Genomic DNA, 26633 nt, shown 5'->3' with positions numbered 1-26633 from the left:
ATAATTTCAGACATGAGAATTAAATAATATTTATTTTAAAATGAGTTATATTTTATTAGTCTTGTTTCTCATGTGTTAAATATAAATAAATAAAAATTTTAAAATGAAATGCTTGTTAAGTCCCTTAGTTTAAAAAAAAATCCATTATACATAATTTAATCTGCTTCCATTTAATAGATGTGGAGATAAGGAAGACTAGGGAAAACAAAAACCAAAACACAAATTCTCCTTTCCCACACATATAACCACCTCTGTGAGGAGACAGGTAAAAACTCAAAACCTTCAAGAATTCCCTTTTTCTATCTCTAAGCATGAAAAAGGACAAAACAAATAGATCTTCAAAGCCAAATGGAAGAACTGCAATGTTTAGCTACAAAAAGTACAATGTTGAGCAAACAGTCTTAAATTTGTTTCCAAACAGAAAAGTGAGTTTGAGCCAGAGTGGACTGCCGCTCCCACCTACTCCACAAAGCAGAGGGGAGCTTCTACACCTGACCAACCTGAGACACAGCATGCTAGAAAAAATACCCTTACTCTGAATGTAAGATGCTAAAGAAACAATCATCTTTCTAGAAGAGTAGAAAGCATGGAATGGAGTAGGCAATTTTTTAAGTCCTTGTGTGCCTTCTATATAATAATTATAAAAACCACTAAGTGTGGGGCTGAGGTTGTGGCTCAGTGGTAGAGTGCTCGCCTAGCACATGTGAGGTACTGGGTTCGATCCTTAGCACCACATAAAAATAAGTAAAAAGTATTGTGTTCACCTACAATTGAAAAATTAAAAAGAAAAAAACCACTAAGTGTTTATAAGATACTGTATCTGAATAATCTTTTTAATATTTAAAATAGTCATTATTACCAAACTCTGAAAAATGAAAATAATAAGCACCTGTTGTTTTCTTAAACCACATTTATGCTAATTTGGGGAAATAACCTGGTTTCACAGGTAAAATACTATATCAAGAATGTTTTAAAGACTTCTAGGTAATGGAAAAATAGTGATCAATGAAAAAGGAGAAACCAACTCTTTAAGAAATGTTGGACAATCAGTAAAAATATGCTGTGTAAATTATGAAAAAAAAAAAAAAAAAAAAAAGCTCTTAGAAGACAAGGAGGCGGGAGGAAAGAAGAGCAGGGACCACCATCACCTGGGGAGCTTCTTACACAGTGCCAGGTCTATACCAGCCTCCATCAAGTCAGCTTCCAAAGTGAACGTATGTGGCTATGCAGGAAATGCCCAGCTGCTCAGCAACCCTTCCTTACTGTCATTTGACAGTAGATAAAACTAACCACTGATACTGACAGAAGAAGTTACTTTAAAAGTGTAGATGATTTTGTTCTTAGACAAGGCAGGAATATAAATGAACATGGCCCTGCGGACTAGAATCAAACATGGACATAACTACCAAGGGAACCACATTAAGGGGAGGGAAAAATAGGGGGAAAAGAGGAAGAAACATGACTCAAGAAAGTTTTTTTTCCTGCTTCCTTGAAAAATAACTCAGAAAAGAAGGTCTTAAAAAAAAAAAAAAAAAGCCATCAATACTAATATTTATGTACATGACACTGATATATTCTAAAGTGGCTAAATGAAGAAGCACAGTCCTTGCTTATTGTGAGCACACACTGAAATAAGACAACCACACAACATAACAAGACACAACAATGACAAACACTTTCATGTATTTTCAAGAACTTCTTAAGTCCTGTTGGGAAGATAAAAGTATGAATAAACTGGGACAAGAGAAAGACCATGGGGAAGACAAAAGGGATAAGGAAGAAGAAGAAAGAGGACGATGAAGAGGAGGAAGAGGAGGGTGAAGAGGAAGAAGAAGTAAAAGAAGATAAGGGGAAGGGATAGGGGGAGAGAGAGGGGAAGAGAGAGGGGGAGAGATCTGATTGAACAGAGTTTAGAAGAGTTGCCCCAGGATCTGTACAGATGGTCAATCTGCAATCTGCTCAACACTCTCGACACAGGAAACAATGAGAGAAGCAGGATGGAGGTGACCAGCTACAGGGGTACTGACCCAAGTCCTCACTGCTTTCCTGTCCAGATAATAAACCTATTAGTACTTTTGCTACTGAATCCACCCAGTTTCAATATTCCATTAGAGAAATGCTGAAGGATAGATTACCCTAAAAGCCAAAGAAAGATGTTACAAGTAGATAATGCAATTCAAAAATAGACCAAAATCTAAAATTCAAGATTTTGGTGCACAGGCTGGGTACATTATCGCACACCTTTAATCCCAGCAGCTTGGGAGGCTGAAGCAGGGGGATCATGAGTTCCAAGTCAGCCTCAGCAATTTAGCAAGGCCCTAAGCAACTCAGTGAGACCCCGTCTCTAAATAAAATACAAAAAAGGGCTGAGGATGTGGCTCCTCAGTGTTTAAGCACCCCTGGGTTCAACTCCTGGTACCAAAAAAAAAAAAAAAAAGAAAAAAAGATGTTGGTGCAGGGAATTTACTCATTAAACATCAGAGTTCAGGAAATAAGTCATTAGTGCCACTGGTTATTAAGTTATTTTTTATTTTGGTGGGGGAGCAGTATCAGTGATTGAACCCAAGGCCTTACACACACCAGGCAAGTGCTCTACCTCTAAGTCACATGCTCAGCCCTTTGTACTTTATTTTGAGGCAGGAGCTTGCTAAGTTGTCCAGGCTGGTCTTGAACTTGCAAACTTCCTGCTTCAACCCCCAAGTAGCTGGGAATACTGCCGCTACTTCGCTCCTAAGTGCTGTTTGGAAACCCAGCACTGTGGTGATTTACAGGCGTCACTGTCACACTGAAGCAACATCACCACACCACGAAGTAGACAGCTGCTTTCCAGCTATTACGCAGGAGGGAAATAAGGCATACAGAAAAGAAGTCATCTGTCCAAAGTACACAGCTGTAACTGAGTTCAAGCAGAAGTGATATCACCAGATGTGATATCAAAACCTGAGCTAGACAATAATCAAATCTGTGCAATCACTTAAAATATGAAGTATCTGGGGGACCTGAGGGGTAACAACAAGGTGCCCAAAGTAAAAGTTTAAAAGTATAATAACACAGAACAGAATCTTAGCAACACCTCCGAGTGGGTACAGGTAAAAGCATATAATGCTCGTTTATAAACTGATGATGAGTTGAAGAGTATAAAGAATGTAATTAAAAGGTCCACCGAAGAAATGTTATTTTTTTAAAGATTTTTTTTTTTAAGTTGCAGATAAACACACAATATTTTTATTTCATTTATTTTTTCGTGGTGCTGAGGACTGAACCCAGCGACTCACACATGCTCCAACACTGAGCCACAATCCCAGCCCCCCAAAGAAACATTATTGATAAGCTTAAGCGATGAATATAGGAATTCAATCAAGATAATTCATGACAATAGTATCAATACCCAGAAAGTTATCACAGAGCTTTAAAAGAGGAAAGCTCAGACATCAGCTTGAGTCTTTCATGCTTGCACAGAAAATATTCTATAAGCAAAAAGAGAGAATAGAGACTCATCCAACATTCTCAAATTTCCAAGAATACTTTTCCTGTATCTTTGGGTGGCTGGGCTGCCAGCAACATTATCTTTCTTGGCAGTTCCCATAGACAAGGCAAAACCAGGGGCTTGAGTCTCTAGATATCCGAGCCCACATCCAATATGACATGCATGGGACCTGCCTTACAGGAAACAGAGCTACTTTGCTTTCAGGAACCTTTAAACAAGGCCATGAAACACACCAAGTCAGAGATCCTCGCAGGTAACATAAGTATAAAGTCATGTATTTCAAGTTCCAAGGTTCTGGACCTCAGGCTTCTAAACGAAGACAGCCACATACACGTGACTCTTCTTCCCCCAACCTGCCGGCCTACACAAACAAGCACTCTGCCTGGAAAACACAGGATGTCAGCACCAAAAAGAGAACGACGATGAAACTGTCTGTGGCCTTTATATTACATAAGGGGAGAAGCTGAAGACAATAATCACAGAACCAAAAAAGGGAAACAGAGTCAGATGATGTCCACCACCTCTAATCCCCAATCACAGAAGAGGTAAAGATTTACAGACTCTCCAGGAAAAGAAGAACTGAAGAGTCAGACTCAAATGGCATTCTATTACAAACTCTGCAAATAAAAGGAGGGATCATTCTTATGGTAAGTATTAGGAACTAACAAGCTTTCATAACAAAGAACAGACAGTTATAAGAAAGGAAGTTTCCTGGAAGCACGATTAATTAGCAAATTAATGGAGATTTGGAAAGCTGGCAAGGACAGTAAGTTAAACACCGTTAATCTGACACAGAGTCAGAGGCCGTAAAGCAGATGATTAAATAATGAACAGCACCAGTCCTCTAAAAGTGCAGATACATGGGCACAAACACTGAAGGTGTAATAATAAACAGAAAGCGAGGCAAGCTGGTAATCTACCAAGTGGGTCTCAAGAGACAACTTAGAAAAAAGTTAACTTGAAAAACTAGAGAGAGAAAGAAAGTACTAATAAAAAATCAAAAGAACAAAGAATACAAAACTGACATCAACATCCAAGACAACTTCACACTTTTTTAATGTATTCTAATCAAGGAGACCAAACAAGAGCATGGGCTTGGGCCTGGCATGCACATACCCCTGGAAACACTTAAAGCTGTCCTTAAGAGTCACATTCCGAAGCAAAGGAGGAAAGTTTCCAATAATGACCAACGTTACAATCATAGGTAATCGGTAAGAAAATGTGAGACCCACTCCAAAGTTTAAATCTGCTCATTATGCTAAAAGCGGGGGCAAGGAGAAAGTGCAAGGACAACGGGGTCTCTGGTGAGTCTCTCCACCTTCTAAAACCTGATCCAGACTCGGCCGAGCAGAAGGAGGCAGTAAAGCAGAGGCTTTACTGAGGGATGGCGAGGGCAGGGTGGGAGAGAAGGGGTCAGGAAAATTAGGTCTCACATAAACCAGAAAACACCGATTATCAGGTGTTCTCTTTTCTGAGATAAGGAAATATTTAAACAACATAAAAATGTACAAAGTAAGTATCCAGCTGAAAGAATGGAATGCTATTCCTTGCTACATTAAAAAAAAAAAAAAAAAAGTTAGAATAATGCATAACAAGGAAAACAAAAGCTTCCCCCTACTGGGAGCGAGCTGCTTCGTCCCGTCCTTCAGGAGCACCAGGCCTACCGTGTGGTAAGGTGATGTTTGCACCATCAATGATTGCTTGTGCCAGTTCATGATCGTTGCTCTCAAAAGCATGTGCGGCAGCCTTCAAGGCATCCCAAATCTCTTTCCGGCCTTCAAAAGCTGGTGCAGTGTCCCAAAATTCATCCCTCTTGCTGCGCAGTTGTCCATCTGTCATAGGATAATCGCTTTTCCATTTTGGTTTCTCCTTTTTCAAAGGCTGGTTACGACCAAGAGCAACTGAAAGAAAAATAAAAAATTGACATCACAACCAAATCAGGGGCTGGTGGTATAGCTCAATGGCAGGGGTTGAATCTCCAACACTGCTAAAAACCCAAAACCAATCAACCACACAAACAAAATTACAAAAGATACTGTTTTTCTACAAGAAAAGTGACCTGGTCATTCCTCTTCTGAATTCTTTCACCAAAAATCATAGTTAGGAATTTGCCTACTAGCTAATTTCTGTGCTCTGAAATTCCCCTAATTCATTTTAAAAGAAAACAGCAAATGGAAACAAGAGATAGCTCCACACAAAACTTGCAGTGATAAGTTAGAAGGCTTCCTCCACTTGGTGTGCCCTTCTTGAAGGATGATAAAAAGCATTACAAGTGGAACGAATGGACCACTCTAATGAGAGGACTGGTAATGAAGCTTTCTCTGTATGCGCTAAGGCAGGGAAATATGGGAACTTTCTGTACCTTTTAATTCTGCTGTGAATTTAACCCTCCTCTAAAAAAATAAAAGCTGGACATGGTGGTGCATGCCTATAATTGCAGCTAATCTAATCAGAAGGCAGAGGCAGGAAAAATCAAACATTCCATGCCAGTCTCAGCAACTTGGAGAGACCCTGTCTCAAAATATAAAATAAAAAGGGTTGAGAATGTGGCTCACTGGTTAAGCACTCCTGGGTTTAATCCCTGATGTAAAACAACAACAACAAAACAGGTTAGTCGGTTCATTAAAAAAAAAAATAATCCTGCCTAGATAATAAGCATTTCATTGACTATAATGACGGGCTATGAAAGACTCAAGGGATGTCATAACAGGGATACAAGATATGTAGGGAAAACTGAATGGCAAGTGGCTTGTATTTCAGAACCTTTAGCTATATAAAATCAGGAAGAAGGAACTGAGAAAATCCAAAGAGGCAAAAGACTATTTTTCAGTGTCCAAAGAAATGGCCTGACCAGCAGACCCAAGAAACAACTGATCAGAGGAACACTTCGCTAGCATTCTCCTCTCTGGACTCCAAAGAAGCGACTTTCTACTAAACTCAAGGAAGAGCTAATCTAGAAGGGGGGGCAGAGGTAGCATCAACGCTTCCCTTTTTTGGGTGCAACTGTGAGTACAAAGGTGGGGTCCAACCACAGGGGCACAGGGGTCACCAGGGGAGTCTGGACAGGCGCATCCGCTCCCTTGGCGTGAGCACCACGGGGCACTTCTCACCCGGCGTGTGACCCATGCCCTGCTTTCCAGAGCCCCTACGTTTCCACAGGCTCCTCTCACCTGGGGCTCTGCAGGCTTATACACTGCCAGCAGTAAACAGCTGATAGATGGGAAAGATGTGAGGAGAGAACTGAAGCCTGGTGAAAAGGCAGTGCTGGGGAAGAGTGGGTGGGAAGTAACTGACAGGGTGGGAAGGAGAGAGAGATGTGTCAAAATTCAATGTTCTACATTTAATTGTAGGAAGAACACCAATTTTAAAGAAATTACTCTCAAAATGGTTCTAAAGCATCCATGAAAGGAAGCACTCCCCCACTGGCCCAGGCCACCCCAAGGCATACGTAACAGAACATAAAAGGACTCCGGCTCCCAAACAGTCTCTCCACCCTACCCAGGTGCTATGCCCAGACAACAGGACCAACTAACAGGGCAGAGTGTTTGGTTTGATGCCTGGATTACACCAAGCCCTCCTCATCCAATCTGGTCACTTCATCTCCAGGCAGAACACCATGTCAGGCTTCCTTTGTCACTTTGCCTCAGGGAGGCAGACCACCCCAACTGTTTCCAGCATTGACTCCCAATACCTTCTGGCCCTCTAACTTGTCTTAGTGCAATGAAAACAGGTGAGCTGTGAAGGGCTGTGGGGAGAGCCGGAACAGCACCCACAGAGCAGCAGAGCTGGAAACACTCTGTGCCTCCCTATTCAATCACAAGTGTGTGCTGAGTGACTACCACAGTGACTGTGGGGTTGTTCAAATGTGAAACCACAAGTTATATTAATGACTGTCCCCTGCATTTCCAAATAACACTGACAAGGCAGACAGAGCAGAACTCTCTCCAAGAGGTGCCAAACACATCCAATAATTATCTCTCACCCACAATCCACCAAGGTGAAATGCAAAGGTAAAATTTCTTGTCTACTACATTATCCTTTGGATGAGTTACAAACAGTTCATGGACAACACTATTAGTTGTGCAGCAGGAAGTAGGAGAGAGGGCCCAGGAAGCAGGTACTCAGCCAGCTATCTATCTGAACAAAGTTTCAGGTCCACCTGAGCAGTCTGGAGAACTACCTGCCCTCATGCATCACAGGTACCACAGGCACAACTTAGAATTTTTGTTGTTTTTGAAAGAATCTCAACGCAAAGGCAAACAACGACAACTCTACATCAAAGTACCTAAAATTCAAACAACTTAAAGAGGTCCCAAGCTGGGCACAGTTGCATGTGCCTGAAATCCATCAAGAGGCCTCATCTAGAGAAACCCAACAGAAAATGACCTCATGAGAAAGGCGGAAAACACGTCAGAAGAAGTAGAAGCACTTCCCTTCCAGATGGGAAGGAACTTTATTCCACCTCCCTGTCTGCACTGGGCTTAAGAAGTCCATGAGAAGAACAGATGGTTCACTGATGCTACTCAGGACGGTCACCACTCCAAGTGCACATGCACATCTACACGCACCCAAAGCTCCCCACTCATTCTGCAAAAGAAAGACAACAAGTCCTTACAGAATCAGCGGAGTTCATTTTACTTCTGTCAAGGGTCCGGTATCATAAACATAAGGACTACCTGCCTATAGAAGGTCGGTCATTAAAATGCTTACATCTTTGCAGTACAGGTTATTCTAGTGAAACACTAGTGGAGACTCTTCACTACATGGCTAAAAGCTCCACGTCTGTGTGAGTGAGTGGTCTGCCTGCATGGGACTTGGGGTTGACACACAACAGAGGAGTTTCACACTGTACTAAATAAGTTACTAAGATAAGTATGTTTGCTGCGTACTATACTTCTGTTAAATAATAACTGGAAAAATATGCACTGAATTTCTTCTAAAAACTGGAACAAGACAGGGATGCCCTCTTTCACCACTTCTATTCAACATACTCCTGGAAACTCTAGCCAAAGCAACTGGAATTAAAGGAATATGAATAAGAAAAGAAGAATTCAACTATCACTACTTGCCAACAACATGATTCTATATTTGGAAGATCCAAAAAACTCCACTAGAAAACTTACAGAATTCATAGAAGCAGGATACAAAAATTAGCACCCATAAATCAATTGCATTCCTATACATCAGTAATGAATCTTACTGAAAGAGAAATTAGGAAAACTATCCCATTCACAATAGCCCCCTCCCCAAAATTTTTTTTAAATATTTGGGAATCAATCTAACAAGAGAGGTGAAAGACCTCTCCATTGAAAATTATAGAATGCTAAAGAAAAAAAATGAAGACCTTAGAAGATGGAAAGATATCCCACATTCTTAGATAGGCAGAGTTAATATTGTCAAAATGGCCATACTACCAGAAGTGTTATACAGATTTAAAGCAATTCCTATTAAGGTTCCAATGACATTCTTCATAAAAATAGAAAAAGCAGTCATGAAATTCATTTGGGAAAATAAAGAGGCCCAGAATAGCCAAAGCAATCCTCAGCAAGAAAAGTGAAGCAGGAGGCATCGCAATACTAGACCTTAAATTATACTACCGAGCTAGAGAAAACAAAAACGGCATGGTATTGGCACCAAAACAGACGTGTAGATCAATGGTACAGAACAGAAGACACAGAGGCGAACCCACAAAAATACAGCTATCTCATACTAGACAAAGGTGCCATAAATATACATTGGAGAAAAGATAGTCTCTTCAACAAATGGTGCTGGGAAAACCAGAAATCCTTATGTAAGAAAAAGAAAATAGATCCCTATAACTTTCCCTACACAAGACTCAAAGTGGATCAAGGACCTAGGCATTAGACCAGAGACCCTATGTCTTCTAGAAGAAAAAGGAGGCCCAAATCTCTATCATGTCGGCTTAGGAATCGAGTTCCTCAACAAGACTCCTGAAGCTCCAGAATTAAAATCAAGAACCAATAAATGGGATGTCATCAAACTAAAAAGTTTCTTCACAGCAAAGGAAACAATCAAGAACATGAAGAGCGAGCCTGTCAAATGGGAAAAAGTCTTTGCCACCTGTACCTCAGATAGACTGCTAATCTCCAAGATACACAAATAACTCAAGAAACTTAACACTAAAAAAAATAATAATAATATTCCAATCAATAAATGGGCGAAGGAACATCACAGACACTTCACAGAATAAGAAATACCATCAGTCAACAAATACATGAAAAAATGTTCAACATCACTAGCAAGTAGAGAAATGCAAGTCAAAACTACACTGAGAGGGGCTGGGGCAAAGCCTTGCACATGCGCACATGTGGGGCACTGGATTCAACCCTCAGCACCACATAAAAAAATAAACAAAGATACTGTGTCCAGCTGCAACTAAAAAACATTTTAAAACAAAACTACATTGAGATTTCATCTACTTCCAGTCAGCATGGCAATTATCAAGAATACAGGTAACAATAGTTGTTGGCAAGGATGTGGGGAAAAGGCACACTCACACATTGCTGGTAGGACTGCAAATTGGTGCAGACACTCTGGAAAGCAGTGTGGGGATTCCTCAGAAAACCTGGAATGGACCCACCATTTGACCCAGCTATCCCACTCCTTGGGATATATCCAAAGGACTTAAAATCAGCATACAACAGTGACACAGCCACATCAATGTTATAGCAGCTCAATTCACGATAGCTAAACTATGGAAGCAGCGTGGGTGCCCTTCAACAGATGAAGGGATGAAGAAAATGTGATATAGACACACAATGGAATATTACTCAAACATTAGTAAGAATGAAATTATGGCAATTTGCAGGTAAATGGATGGAACTGGAGACCATCATGCTAAGTGAAATAAGCCAAACCCCCCAAAACAAAGGCTGAATGTTCTCTCTAATATGCAGATGCCAACTCACAACGGGCAGGTATGGGGGAGGGGGAGGGGAAAGGGAAGGTTCACCAGACTGGACAGGGCAGAGTGGAGGGAACGGAAGGGGGAAGGGAATAGAAAAGACAGTAGAATGAAATGGACATCACTTTCCTATGAACACACGACCAGCGTAACTCCCCATCATGTACAGCCTCAAGAATGGGAAGTCATACTCCATGGCATACATGTGATATGTCAAATACATCCCGCTGTCATGTTCAACTGAAAAGAATACATTTTAAAATGTGCATTTAGCAAATGTATTTAAACTATTCTCTCATTAAAAAATGAAGACTGAATAAGTTAATATTTGTAAAGCACAGAATAATAAGTGGTAGATGATAACCACAAGTGTTCGTTGAGTACCTAAACAAGGGTTTGTTGAGTAACTAAAAATAAACTGGCAGATACTGTTGAAATAAAAAAATCTTTTAACACGTTTGTAAAAATACACAAGCTAAGTATTTTTTTCTTTTCATACTTTCTGACAGAACCTGACATTCTAAGAATTTAGCACAAAGTCCCTTCCTTATTTAAAAAAGAACAATTCTATGACTGCCATTCACTTCCTGTGCATCTGAGAGCACTTTGTCAAGGAATCTGCTCACCAAATCCCATACTTTGATTTTAAAGAAAGGCAACATTCTTCCTTTATTCCTCAAATTGCTTTTAAGTTGTAGGAAATCAACTGAATTTGGTTTTCTTCCATGGTTAACACATGAGAAACAAAAGACTGATAAAGCAATCTAATTTTTTTAAAAAAGCACACGATCTTATTCCAGAAAATACCCTCTTTTCTCTACCACGCCACCTTCACTACTTCTCAGAAACCTGCCTGAAACCACCTTCTTCTCAGGGTCCTCTTGGTCACACTCCTCTACTGTCTTCCCTTGTAAACCTGTAACACTTCTTCCACTCTGACAAATAGATTTTACATGGAAGAGCCAAGTAAGGCTTGCTTTTCAGATCTAAATAGCACATAACCTTAAGTATTTTTGCTAAATAATTGAAAGCATTTCACCAAAAGCTCATGTGGACATTTACTTATTTATTTAGGGCACCAGGGATTGAACTCAGGGGCACTCTACAACTGAGTCACATCCCCGGCCCTATTTTTTATTTTACTTAGGGACAGGGTCTCACCGAGTTGCTTAGCATCTTGATTTTGCCAAGGCTGGCTTTGAACTCCTGATCCTCCTGCCTCAGCCTTCCGAGTCGCTGGGATTACAGGTGTGTGCCACCGTGCCCAGTTATCATTTTGACATTTTGATAAGAAAAAATGATCTTCAAGATAGAGTGGGATTGTAACTGTTTTCTTCCTTTTGGTTCCTCTTTGAGAAACCGTGATTTAATTTTGGGTCTCGTTCAAAGGGAGAGGAGGGCTGGCGGTGCACAGATACAGCAACAACGTGAGGTTGGGACTCGGGCCACAACAGCTGGAAGGGGAAGCACCAGAGACCAAAGTACCACAGCTGGAGGGGGAACTGGAACATATGCAGAGACCATGACGAAGGACAAATTTGTTTCAAACAATTCTGAAGACTAAAGCAGGGAGGAAGAGAACATGGGTAAAGCGCCGCCCCGAGACTGGAGCGTGAAGACCACGAACATGAGGGGAGCTTCCCACCCCTCAGAGTTAACGGGATTTACCACCCTGGAAGGAGACACTCCGTCTTCGTGCACAAACAATGTGCTCTAAGATACACACACACACATACATTCCCTTAACCAGAAGCAATTAACTGCTAAAATAAAACAGGGATGTGGGGATTAAAATGTCATCACCGAGTTTTCTCTGCCATTAGAGTTTTTAAGGGTAGAAGAGAACTTAGTCTGCAACTGACCTTATTTGTAAGAGAAAGGCAAGCAAACCCGACTTTTTCTGCTCTGTAAGAGGTAAAACCCACGAGTCTGAGAAGACACCACTGGCTAGTTGTAGAGAAGCAACACACCCACGGTGGCAGTGTCTCATGAAGCCACTTATCCAGTAACCCGAGTCCTAGCAAAGCCATTTTCAGGATTCTATCATCAAGACACGCTTCTACAAATATGAAACAGAAAAGGTTATTTCCTACACCCTCACTTTTCCTTAGAAATAGCTAAATGTACTATGGTACATTCACCCAATGAAGAACAACACAACTATAAAGTCATTTCCAGATAGACAGCAAGTAGAGCAGGACAGGCACAGCGGGACCTTTTGTTTAAGAAACTAGGATAAATAAGGACACAGGCACTTGATTATTTAAAAACACAAAACCAGACACCTATACACTGGAAAGAAAACACAGAAACTAATGAAACGTGGTAGTCTACAGGAGTTATGGAGTAGAAGGGACAGAGAGATAAAAGTAAGACTTTTGAGTATATATATATATATTTTTTTTTTTTTCAGATTTGACTTTTGAAAAATGATCTTGCATATTCAAAACACAAAAGCAAACCAAAAAAGGGCAAGGGGGAAGCAAACCCTAAAATGGAGCATAGAAATAAATCAAATAAACAAATCTACCTGTACAAGTGGATAATGTAACACAAAGTAATTATTTCAAGTTCATTTTGAACATAATACTCTGACTTTAGCACAATCAATTCTAAAGGAAAAAAACCCTACAGAATTATCTTAAACTTCACTCAGTAAGCTAAAATACTAAGAATTCACCTAGAATACAAATGATAATTCTGAAATATTTTTTTTTTTATAATAAAAGCAAATAACGAATTATGTTACTAGGAAGCAAGATTTTTTTATGAAAGAGAAAAATATATAAACTGAAGAGGGACAATTCTTGTCAATCCTGAATTGAAAACCTCAGTATGAACTCATGACATAATGCAGCTCTTTGACTGAAAGGGCTAGAAGACAACCCAGTAACAATGAGCACACCAAGTGCACAGAACTCAGTTCTAAATACCACTCCAACTGAAGGAACCAGGCAGGACTGCATGGAGAAATGCCTAGTTCCAAACACGGGCCAGAGAAATCAAAAGCGAGCCTGGGACACCTCAGCTATACGAGAGAGCAAGAAAGCACTCAAATACAATTCACGAATCCTTACTAATTATACGAAAAAAGGGGATAATGCGGCTGGAGGTGCAGCTCAGTGGCAGAACACTTGCCAAGCATGTGTGTGGCCTTGGGCTCGATCCCCAGCACCAGGAAAAGGGTGAGGGATAAAGGGAGATGAAAAGGGAAGACTCTTACCCAGGAATAAAAGCATAAAAAAGGAAGAAAACGAGATTATTTTGAGAAATTACTCTTTTACTATCCTGTAACTGATTCAGATAAGGATCATCAGATTTGCTAAAGCCATGGAAAACAGTATTCAAAATGTTGAGATCACCCAAATATTCTGAATTGCCACAAAGAAATCGCACTGTTGATATCAAGGTAATGACATTCATTACCATAACCGAGTGGCCAAACAGCGTCCTCATGATTTGCAATATGAAACATACACAACATATGAAGCATTCCTACCCAAAATGTTTAACTTGCATCTAATAAAAAGTTTCTAAACCTAACTTACCACTTACAGGCAACACAAAGAATAAAGGAACAAGTTAAATTCTTCAGACACTGTCATATCCTCTGGAGAACAAAATTATTCCCAGCTGAAAACCATGGGGCCTATATCTAAATGAGGCAAAACACAAACCTCAACTGGAATTTGGTGTAAAGAAATTACAAAAGATAGTTGGGGACCACTGGATAAACCTCAATAAACAGATGACATTAACAAAAAACTTTTTAATTTGATTAGGTTTCCTAATGGTATTAGTGATAAGAGACAGTCTTATTCATAAAGCAGAAGCATGCTGGTGTTTTAAGGAGTCCATAGCACAACCTTCAAATGGTTTAGCCAAAGAGGCAGTGTGCATGTCTACATACATAAAAACACACACACACGCACACATCCGAGGGGAAATGGTGAGCACAGCACAATGTCAGTGACTACTGAATTTACATGGGAAGAATATCAATGTTTAATGTGCTATTTTCATGTCTGAATATTCACATTAAAAATATGGAGGGAAAAAACCAAACTCCTGTAAAGCAGTTAAGACAGGAATATAATATTTAAAGTACTTCAGTTCTGAACTGTTATCACTTACCATATTATGTTTATAAGATTGAAGTTACCCATTTGTAAGAACTGGCATATGTTAAAGCCTTAATACCCACTGTATGACACATGGCAGTAAGGTGTCAGGAGGTAATCAGATGACAGGAGCACTGCCCTCGTGAATGGGATCAGTGCCCTCATGAGACAAGACACAGCCAGGAGCAGCTGCATGCACACAAGACAAAGGCCCTTGACAGGACCATATCGGCTGTCAACTTGGCAGTGAATATCCCTGTTTTCAGAACTGTGAGAAACAAATTCCTGTCGTGTAAGGAATACCCAGTATACGCTTTTCTGTTACAGCAGCCTGAGCTGACTAAAGCAGACAGAGGCACCAGGAAGTAGGGTACTATGGTATCAAATGGCTACAAACGTGGAAAGGACAGCACAATGAGTAGAAGCTGCCGGCTTCTAGTCAGCTGTCTCTATGATGAAATACTTGAGATTATCAAATTATAAGTGGAAAAGGTTTATTTTGGCTCATTTTGGAGGTTTCAGCCCATAACCAATAGGCCCAACTACTGTGGACTTGTGGCAAGGCAGCACATTACACCAGGGGTATGTGATGGAGCAAACCCACGTATATCCTGAGCCAGAACAGAGAGAACAAGAAGGTGGCTGAGCTCCCACAATTGCCCTTCGAAGGTGCACCCCAAAGACCTAAAGGTCTCCCAGGTAGCACCACCCTTTAAAGACTCAGCTACCTCCCAATAGCACCACCTTGGGATCAAGTGTGTATAACAGCTTGGTTCCTCCTGACTGATTAATATACAAGAGGAAAGAAAGACAAAATTGTTAAGCAAAAAGGAATCAGAACCTAACAATCTGGAAAATTTGGAATCTCCCCATGTTGTGTGTGGGGGGCTTTTGGAGAGACCACCATACATGCAGCAGATGGACTCTGACAAGGAGATCAGGGTAGGAGTGAACATGGATCTTACCAGCCCTCTGCAGGCGTATTCCCAGTCTGAACTAAAGGGCATGGAAAAATGTCAAAAAGAAGGTTGTCAGACTTCACAGATTTAACCAGATGAGAACATCTAACTATTCAGCTGAGAATACGCATTCTTCTTCAAGACAAGGTAAGACTGCTCTGAAGGTGAACCAGAGGTCATCATGGCTGCTTGGTTTCAAAATGGGAAGCCATCAGCTCACCCTCCAACAGGCCAGAAGAGCCTCTGTCCAGGGGCTGGGACTGCAGAGCACTTGCCCAGCACGTGCAAGGCACCACATAAAAATAAACAAAATAAAGACATGCAGTCCATCTACAACTACATTTTTTTTAAAGCGCCTCTATCCAGTTTCTCCTTATGAACAGATCTCAGGCCCAGGCCTGACCCTCCTACAGAGTCTCGTGTTCACGGAGCACAGAAGCTGACCAGGCACATTAGCATCAGAACCCGACAGATGAAGGGGAAACCCTCCATGGGCTAGTGCTTACCCAGAACAAAAGCACATAAACCAGCAACAATATTTTAAAAGAACACCAATTTCATTTAATAAACTGATTCTTATCACTCTCCTCCCAGCTCTCAGTGTGAAAACGTCCCAGCACATCTGGCACAGGCCGGAATGTCCTAAGTCCACAAGTATCCATCTCCCTCAGTGCTAACAGCCAAACTTGTGACAAAACATACAAAACGACTAACTGGGGGCTCTGGAAAAATTAAAAATGGGAGGAAGACGGGGAGGAGCCTGAACATGAAGAAGATCTCTTACTGAGGTGAGCTTCATGGGGACGGAGCTTCTCTTTCCCCTCATATTAGACCTGAGGGCAGCTCCACTACAGAAATACACAACGAAACGCACCGAAAAAACGTGAGAAAGGGCCTCATTTTTGGTCAGAGTAACAGAAAAAGGATCTCTCAAAAGCCAGAACTGAAGAAAATCCCTCTTCTGTGTTATTTTTTTAGTCTACTGGCAATAGTAAAGGTGGGGCGGTCACAAAAATCCAGTGGTTTGAAAACTTGTTCTCCAAGACAAAGCAACCAGAGAAAGGTACTGCACTATAAAGGAAGTGGGGGCTCTTTTTTATCGCTTCATTTTTATCACTTTTTATCACTTCATCATCATGTTGTCCCAAAGACAGTCCCAGTCACATGGAACTAGTGGCAGTGCTGGCATCAAGAACTCTAAGAGGAATCTGTTTTGGTCACCATAAAGCAGAAAAAATGGGCTCTTGGGAATAGAGATCACAGAGGGGAATTAAAAAGTGGGAACAGCTGAAGAAAAGAATACCCTAAAATCCTCTGTTTTAACCAACTCAACTCCCAGTTCACCTCTGACCTGCACATTCACAGGGACAGGGACTCCGACATGAAGCATCCCTCCAGCCACACAGTTACTAGAGGAGTGCTGGCCTTGAACCTAACACAGGCTTTGAACAGGGCACCGACACCACTGCAAACAACCGGAAGACAGAGCATGCGGCCTGAGCCCACCGGGCTGACAGCATGCTCAAGCAAAACAAACTGGTAATCGTCAGCAGACTGCGCAAGAGTCCAGATTCTCTCATGATGTTCAAGATGTCTAGGAAACAGTCCAAAACTACTCAACATACAGAGAACCAAAAATACATGACCAATTTTCAAGGGAAAAAATGATAAATGAACGGAAAACCTTGAGAAATCCAGACATTATTACAATCATGTTTCAGGACATTTAAAAAACACAAACTCTTAAAACAAATGAAAAGAAGTTCTTAGCAGAGAAATGGGAACTGGAATCAAGAACCAAATACAAATTTTAGAAATAAAAGATACAGTATCTAAAAGTTAAAAACTGAATGGATTATCTAAACAGCTAAACAGAGATGGCAGAGAAAAGTTACTAAACTTGAGAGTTTACCAGAAATCATCCAATCTGAAGAATTTTAAGAAATGAGCAGAGCCTCAGGGACCACATTTAAAAATCAATATAAAAATAATATTAAAAAGACCAACATTTGTAACATTAGAGTCTCAGAAAAATGAGACTGGTACCAGAAAAATATGCTAAGATATAATAGCGGAAAACTTCCTAATTCATTCATAGACTCAAGAAGCTCAATGAAACACAAAAGGGAAAAATGGGAGGAAAATCACATCTATACATAAAAATGAAGAAACAACTCTCAAAAGCAGAAAAGCAAAACATTACATATAGAAAAATAATGATTCAAATATCAAAATTTCCTTTTAGAAATGACAGAGGTCAGAAGAAGGTAAAACAACACTGTGAAGGAGATGAAATAAAAAGCAGTCAACTCAGAATTCTATGTTCAACAAAAATCTCTCTCAGGTAGGACAAGATAATGACACAAATGATGGAACCAGCTGGGCACAGTGGTACACATTTGTAATCCCAGTGATGTGGGAGGATCACAAGTTGGAGGCCAGCCTCAGAAACTAAACAAAACTCTGTTTCAAAACAAAAAGGGCTGGAGATGGGGCTTAGTAAGGTCAGGTGCCCCTATGTTCAATCCCTGGTACAAAAAAAAAAAAAAAAAAAAAAAAAGATGGAACCAAAGAGAATTTTATTGCCAGAAATCCTGCAAAAAGAACCAAAAAAACTGATACAGGAAGTTCTGAAGACTTAAGGAAAATAATACTACCTGAACTGGGAACTTCAGGAATGAAGGAGTAGCAAAAGCTAATTACAAGGCAAAATAAAGCACGAATCTTCTCCTCTTAAATTCCTTAAATTATGTGTGACTAGAAAATGCAAAAAAACAAAAACAAAAACAAAAACAAAACAAAAAAAAACCCCAAAACACTGTTTAGGCTGTAATTTGGATGTAGTTATGTCCCCAAAGGTCCAAGTGTTGGAAGTTTGCCCCAGTGTGATATGGAGTTACGGGGACTTTTCAGAGGTGGGGCCTGGCAGGAAGTGGTTAGGTCACTGGGGGGGTGCTCCTCTCAGAAGGAATTAATGCAGTTCTCATGGGATTACAGTGAGTTCCTGAGAGAGAGACTATCATAAAGGGAAAAGACTCCCCCGCTGGGAGCCGCCTGGTTTCCGGTCTTGCCTTGTGATCTCTTCCCCGTGCACATGCTCCCACCATTATGCCAACTGCTATGACCTGACACAGCCACGGGTCCATCACTGCATCTGGTATCATGCTTCTGAGACTTTCAGCCTTCAAAACTACAAACTACGTTGTTTATAAATTACCCAGCCTTGGATATTTTGTCATAGCAACAGAAAATGTACTCATTAGTAGACAATGCAGGATAGGATTTTTAATGCATATAAATGAAATGCAAATGACAACTATAACACAAAGAAGAAAAAGGGACCTACATATTTATAAGGCTTCTAACATTTTATTGAGGCAGCCTGTGAAAACTAAAGTACTACACTGTAATCACCAAAGTAAACACTAAAATACAGAAAAGTAGCAAAATATCTAACCAGCAAATTAAAAGGTGTATTAAAAACATTCAAACAATCCAAATGATGGCAGAAAATACAGAACAAGGAAAAAAAACAGAGGGAACGAGCATAAATTTTTTTTTAAATCAGGATTAAATCCAACTATCTATCTTATTATATTAAATGTAAATGGCCTAAATAAACCAGTTTAAAAAATAGACTGTGAAATGACACGTTTACAAATACTTACTTGTATCCCATTACAAGCAACTCCTGTTAATATACTGACACAGTTGAAAGTGAAAAGATGGGACAAAGTTCTGTGCAAACACAAGCAAAAAGACAACTTAAACTGGTATATGTGAAGTAGATTTCAGAACAAAGAACAGCTCTGGAGAGAAATGATGATAAAAGAAGCAACTCAACAAGATATAATAATCATCAGTATGCACCTAAAAGAAATGCTTATACATGCATGAAGGAAAAGTTGGTAGAACTAAAAAAGAAATAAAACATCCCACAATTACTCTTGGATACCTGAGTATTTCTCTATCAGTAACAGAATAAGCAAACAGAAAATCAGCAAGAATAGAAGAGACCTGAATGTTATTAACCCACTTGACCTAACTGGCACTGCTAGGACATTCCATGTAACAAGATGATACACGATGTTCTCATCAAAGAAACAGAGTGTTATACACAACACACCACATACTGAGCCTAAGAGACCCTGAAAGAATAGAAATCATACAAGTATATTCTATGATGACAACAGAATTGAATTAGAAATTGACAACAAAAAGATAACTGGCAAATCTCCAAATAACTAGAAATTAATTTCTAATCTAAATAAATCATGGGTCAAAGGGAAATTAGGAAATACTTGGAATGAAAACAAATACATACACCAAAATTTTAGGGATGCTGCTAGAAAACACTGCTTGGAATAAAATGATGCTTATATCACAAAAGTCTCAAAACAATAAAAAAGCTGGGTACAGTGGGACATGCCTGAAAGACCAGCAACCTGAGGCTGGGGTAGAAGGATCGCAAGTTTGAGGTCAGCCTCCATAACTTAGCAAGACCCTCCCCCCCCCACACACACACAAAAACAAAAAGAGCTGAGGAAACACCTCAGGGGAGAGTGACCCTGGGGTCAATCCCCCATACAAGGGAAAAAAAGAAACAAGAACCAAAACCAGAATAATAGAGCTTAGCTCGTGGAACCAGCTCAGAGGTAGAGTGCTTGCCTCAAATGCACAGACTCTGGGTTCAGTCCACAGCACCACCAAGTACAAGAGTCAACAACAAACTCAACTCAAAGTGAGCTTTAAAATGAAAACAATAACAAGCAGAATCAAAAAGTGTGTGTGCGGGAGAACAGAAAAACAACAGAGAAAAATCCTAAAACCAAAAGGCAATTCTTTGAAAATGTTTTTTAAATATGGATAAGCTTCTAGCTAAACTGAACAGTAAGAAAAGGCAAATTACCAATACCAGGAATACTAGGAATGAAAGAGGTATATCACTACAGACCTGCAGAAATTAAATGATATTAAGAAAGTATTCATTAGAAAAGGACAGCCTGACTATTTACTAAAGATGTATTTATATTTATAAACTTCCTAACAAAGAAAACTCCAGGTGAGAATGGCTTAACTGCTAAATTCTCTACTGATAGTATTAAACATAATGATAGTTATGTATTATAGGTAAATATTTATAGACGTGAATAATTACACCTGTATTGATGTACATTTATCTCTATATAAGAAATTATACTAATTCCTCACAATCACTTTCAGAAAACAAAAGAAAAAGCAAAGTGCCAACTCTAATTTAGGAGGCCAGTATTGCACTGACAACACAATAAGACAAATATATTACAAGAAAACTACAGCAGGGCATGGTGGCGCATGCCTGTTATCCCAGCAGCTTGGGAGGTTAAGGCAGGAGGATTGTGAGTTCAAAGCCAGGCTCACCAACTTAGTGATATCTCTAAGTAAAATATAAAAAAGGGGGCTGGGAATCTAGCTCAATGGTAGAGCACCAGCCTAGCATGTGTGAGGCACTGGGTTCAATCCTCAGCACTGCATACAAATAAATAAAGGTATTATGTTCATTTACAACTAAAAAAAATAAAAAAAAAAAATATATATATACATATAAAAGGGCTTGGGATGTGGCTCAGTGGTTAAACACCCCTGGGTTCAATCCTCAGTACCAAAAAAAAAAAAAAAAAACTACAGACCATATGTCTCATAAACAGAGATACAAAGATGAAATAAAGACCTTGTCAGTCATACCAAAACAGAAAGAACTCATCACCTGCAGACCTGCGCCACAGGAATCACTAAGCCCTTCAGGCATAAGGAAAACAACAGATGGACATCTGAAGCGACACAAAGGAATGCAGAGTATAAGGAATGGTTAACAACATGTGTAAATAAAAAAGCCATTTAAAATTATTATCTAAATTTCCTGAAAGCATAACTGAGTGACATCATCAGGAAAAACAAAGGACTTCCTGAAACCCTCTCCTTCATAAATGCGATCAGAACGCTGGCAAAAGCTGTCGAAATAACCTTCTTCGGTGCTCTTGGGAATTAATAAAAGGCCTGCAGTGCACAGAGCGCTTGTGGTTCTTATTCAAGAGAAACAGCTGAGTCCTGGTAAACAGAGTGAGAGCTGTGGTGCTTTAACATGTCCTGGACTCGGCTCCTCTCACCTGCTCCAGGGGCACCTGCGAACAGCAGTCAGCGATCACAGGAGGGGACAGGACAGGGCTGGAGCTCCTTCCTTCAAAGCCCCATTTTCAGAGAACTGCCATCATCTAGCCTATTTGGAAGTTCTACCGAAGAGTGCCTCTCATAGAGCTTATCTTTGTTTGACACTTTTACTGAGACCTCTCCCAGTGTAAACAGACTTTTCCCTGGGGACAGTGTCAAAAATAATCAGCACTTGTTTAACACTGTACCTGTGTGAAGCAGTACAATATTTAAGTCAAAGAAGCAGTTGGTCAAAGATGGGAATATGATGCCCAGAAAAATCTAACACACTCCTGGGCCGCTAAAAGCCAGACATACGGAAAGGATACCCTCCTTTCCACCCTCCACGTGGATAGCCACACGTGGACATCCTCGTGTGGCTATCCACGACTACGCAGGCGTTCAGGAAAGACTGAGAAGGTTATGAGTGCTCATTCTGACTAACGATGATGCTAAGAAAGCAAGAACTGAAGGCCAATGTAGAGTTGTAACTGCCTGAATTTTTGAAAGAGTGTCCCAATACCGAGAGCCACTGAGCAAATGGGAGATTTACTGGTTTCCAGGCTTCTAAGGAAATCTCTGTCCAATCATCGGCTGAACACCAGGCTAACCACGCACAGGTTTCAGTGGCCACACCCCAGAGTTGGCAGAATCAGCTCAGGGAAATAAGTAAACAGAAAACAGCAGCAGCAGCAGCAAACCCTAAGGGAACAGGGAGAATCTGGTTTTCAGAGCTGACAATAAACTATCTTACATACCCAGTTTTCAACCAAAAGCTGACACAAACAAAGAAAGGAGGTAGTATGGCTCACATATAGAGGAAAAAAGAATAAAAACCATCATTGAGGATGCCCAGACACTGGGCTTACCATACGGCTGTGTGTGTGTGTGTGTGTGTGTGTGTGTGTGTGTGTGTGTGTGTGTGTATTTTCCCCCGCCGCCCTTTGTGGTGCTGGGGACTGAACCCAGGGCCTTGTGCTTGCAGGGCAAGCACTGTACCAACTGAGCTATATCCCCAGCCCTTTAAATATATTTAAAGAACTAAAGGAAACCATGTGTAAAGAAGTAAAAGAATGAGACCCAAAAGTCTTAATAAAGGAACAGAAACTACTTTCTTAATTATAGAGTTGAAAAGTACAACAAATGAAATGAGAAGTGCACTAAGAGGCTCAACAGCAGATAAGGACAGGTAGAACAGCGAGCGGCCTGAAGACGGGTACTGGGGTCTAAGTAGGGTCTGTCCCCTTCTGAGTCATGCTGCAGTCTGACTGCCACTGTGGCAGTGCTGGTGGGAGGCGGAAGCTTTACCAAGTGAGCAGGCGATCAAGAAGGAAGAACACCTCTCTCGTAGGAGGGAGTTCTTTACTCTAGCAGAACTGGACTAGTTACCTCCCTGCCTTTTTCATCTTCCATTGTTATGATACCCTCCTTGGATGACCCCACCATGCTCTTGGACTTCCCAGCCTCCTGAACCCTGAGCCAAAATAAACTCCATTTTGTAAATTACTCAGGCTCAGATATTCTGTTACAGCAACAAAAATGGACTAGATCAAGGTCAACTGAACCAGTTCAGTGTGAGGAACAGTATGGGAAAAAGACCTGAGAAAATGAGCATCTCGATGGTGAGAAGCCATCAAGCACGCCACTCCACATGATGGGCGTTCTATAAAAAGAAAGAGGAGCACAGACAGAGAGCAGGGGCAGAAATGATGATGCCCAAAAGCTCCTCAGTCCTTATGAAAAACAAGCCACACACGCGAAGCTCCACAAACGCAGAGAGCTCCCCCAAACACATCAAGATCAAACCACCAAAAGAGGATCTTGAAAGCAACACAAAGCAAATTATCATAGAAGCCACCTTTAAAAAGATCGACAGCTGATTCCCCATGAGAAGTCCTGGAAGGCAGAAGGCAGTGGCATGTCACAATAACAGGAAGGGACTACTAACCGAGACTTCTATCTACAGACGTTCCTGACCTACAGGGGGTTGTGTTTCAACAGACCCAGCATGAGCTAGAACCTGTGACAATGCACTCAATACCTGATCAACTCATCAGAAGGGTGAGAACTCAGGCAGATCATCCCAAGCCCAGATGCTTGAATGACAATGGGGCTACATCCTCATAGACTTATTGTGAAGTCAAAAAATTTTAGGTCAAACCATTTAAGTTATGAACCATCTGAAAAGCAACAAGCATCCTTTGAAAATTGGGGAGAATTTAAAATATTTCCAAATAAACAAAACCTGAGAACTTGCTGTTAGCAGAACAGCCCTACCAAAATACACTCAGGGAGAACCTCAGGTTGAAATAAAAGCATATTAGTAGACAGAAGCTCAAACACATATGGACAAATAAAGAACACCAGCAATGGTAACCACATAACATAAAAGACAGCAAGCACATATGTACTTTTCTTTTAACTTTATGCTCCTTCCTATTATATTTCAAAGAAAACTGGATAAAGGAATAATTATAAATTTGTGTTTATAGGCATAGTGTATAAAGACATCATTTGTATGATAATAACAGCACTAAGGAGGTGGAAGTAGAAAGGAGGTGGAAGTAGAAAGGAGCTACACAGCAAAAGAGCTTCTATATGCTGTTGAAATTAAGTTGGTTTCAGTAAGAACTCTAAAGTAAGACGTTAAGTATAATCCCAAGGACAACCACCTAGAGATTCAAACAAACTAACAAGAATGACAAGGGAATTAAAGGCATAGTAGAAAATATGTTTAATATTAAAAAGTACTAATGAAGGAACAGGGAACAGAAATAGTACATACAGCAAAAACAGTCACATGGCAGGCGTAAATCATCCCTTATTAGTGAAGACATAGAATGCAAGCATTAATACTCCCCAGTGTAGATGCTGGAAGGCTAAACAAAACCCATAAGCTAACTATGTATCATGAGGATGCATACTTCAGATTCAAAAACACAAGTACATTTTTTAAAGCACAAGAATGAAAAAAATAAATAATGTAAGCAGTAACCAAAGGACAGATGAAGTAACTATTTATAACAGACAAAACAGACTTAAGGACAAAAGTTTTTACTGAAGACAAAAAGAGCATTTGGGATAAAAGGACAATTCATAGGAGGACCGAAGAAACACATGCACATCCCAAAACAACCCAAAATATAGTAAGGAAAAGCTAACAGACTTGAAGAAACAGGTCCACGGTAAGGCTTCAGTCTCCCCGTCAATAATGGATAGAACCTGCAGACAGACCATCAGTGAAGACAGAGAACCAGAACAACATGATAAAGAGGACCCGAGAGGCACACACAGCATGACTCCAGCACAACGGCAGAACGTACCTTCTGCTAGATCACATGCTGAGATTCTCCAGGGTGGATTCCATGTTGAACCCAAAGCAAATTTCAAAAAACTTTAAGTATATGAACAAAGTGAGAAATCAATAACAGAAGGAAAACTGAAAAATTCATCCAAGTCTAGAAACAACTTTTTTTCTTTTTTTTCTTTGTAATGTTTTTAGTTGTAGGTGGACAAGATATCCTTATTTATATTGTATGTGGTGCTGAGAATCGAACCCAGTGCCTCACACATGCTAGGTGAGCACTCTACCACTGAGCCACAATCCCAGCCCCTTTCTTTCTCTCTTTCTCTCTCTCTCTCTTTCTTCCCCTGCCCCACCCGCGGTGCTGGGGACAGAACCCAGGGCCTCGTGCTTGCAAGGCAAGTACTCTACCAACCAAGCTATATCCCCAGCCCAACATACTCTTATATGATTGTATTAATCTGGCTTTTGTTAATATAACAATACCTGAGGAAATAAACTTTATAAAGAGGTTTTACATAGCTCCTTTCTGAAGCTTCAAAGGCACAGCTCAGCTCTGGCAAGGATCTCACAGCCAACCCTGTTAGAACCAGCAGGAAAGCAAGTGAGAGGAAAGACCTCATTACAAAACTGAAAGCTAGAAAGCAATTCCAGGCTCAGATTGTGGCTGTTTTTGTTTTGGGGGGCTTTCTGGTGGTGCCAAGGGCTGAAGCATGCCAGGCAAGCACTCTACCACTGAGCTGCATTCCCAGCCCCTAGGCTCAAGGACTGTATAACTCAGTCTTGAGAAAATGTGCTCAGGAAATCTGTATTCCCATTGGAGGGTCAGGTATCCAATGACCTCCTACTACGCCCATCTCAGCACTGCCACATTAGGGACCATACTTCCAACACACGAGCCCTTGGCATGGGCACTCAAACCACATCCAAACCATAGCAACAACCAATAAGTCAAATAAGAAGTTACAGGAAAAATGATAAAATAAGTTTGAGATGTATGGAAGCAAAGACAGTAACAATAAAAACACAAAAACAATAGTGAACAGATTCTACTCCACGAATGAAACAAAAAATCATAAATTCACAACAAAGAAATAAGGGAGACAAGAGAACTCTTTCTTACATTAAAATGCCAATTAACTGTAGAAGAAATGATGGAACTGGAGACTCACCATTTGGCTACTACCATAACTACTGTTTTGGGCGAGAATAATCGGCAAGAAAGTAAGATATTTACATAGATTTGAATCTTTCTATGAGATACTTAACAATTTACACATGGAAGAACAGTAACTTTACAGTGAAGAGACATGGCAGGAACCTGATCTACTCAAAGCTGACACCACCAGTCAGGAAAGTGACATGGCACCTCCTGGCACTCGGCAGCGAGGACACACCGCCTTTTCACAGTTCTGCGGCATTTCTGTGCTGCAGCATCAAAAGTTCAAGCTGAGAGTGCTCTGCAAACCAACTGACCTGTGTTTCTTAAAATGCCAAGGTTATGGAAAGACAAAAAGTCTCAGGAGCTGCTCTTGATTAAAGAGGACTAAAGATGGGACAACCAAGCACAGGCATGATCCTGGTAATTTTCCTCGAGGACTACTGGAGACAGGGCTGAAATCGGAATCAGGTCTGTAAATACGAGTACTCT

General features: G+C 40.5%; 1 protein-coding gene across 3 annotated transcripts in view; it reads right to left on the bottom strand.

Moving 5' to 3' along the window:
- The window catches only part of UBTD2 (ubiquitin domain containing 2), a 65837-nt gene that overhangs the window by 16907 nt on the left and 22297 nt on the right, over positions 1 to 26633 (bottom strand). For all 3 annotated transcript variants that reach the window (XM_079145422.1, XM_079145421.1, XM_079145423.1), the window contains exon 2: positions 5152 to 5388. In XM_079145422.1, the coding sequence (XP_079001548.1) occupies positions 5152 to 5388 (237 nt within the window). The remainder of the gene's footprint in view (positions 1 to 5151; positions 5389 to 26633) is intronic.

The sequence above is a fragment of the Sciurus vulgaris genome, assembly GCF_902686455.1.
Source record: "Sciurus vulgaris genome assembly, chromosome: 6".
Taxonomy (NCBI): Eukaryota; Metazoa; Chordata; class Mammalia; order Rodentia; family Sciuridae; genus Sciurus; species Sciurus vulgaris.
The sequence above is the reverse complement of the archived record's forward strand: the minus strand, read 5'-3'. Positions and strand labels throughout refer to the sequence as shown.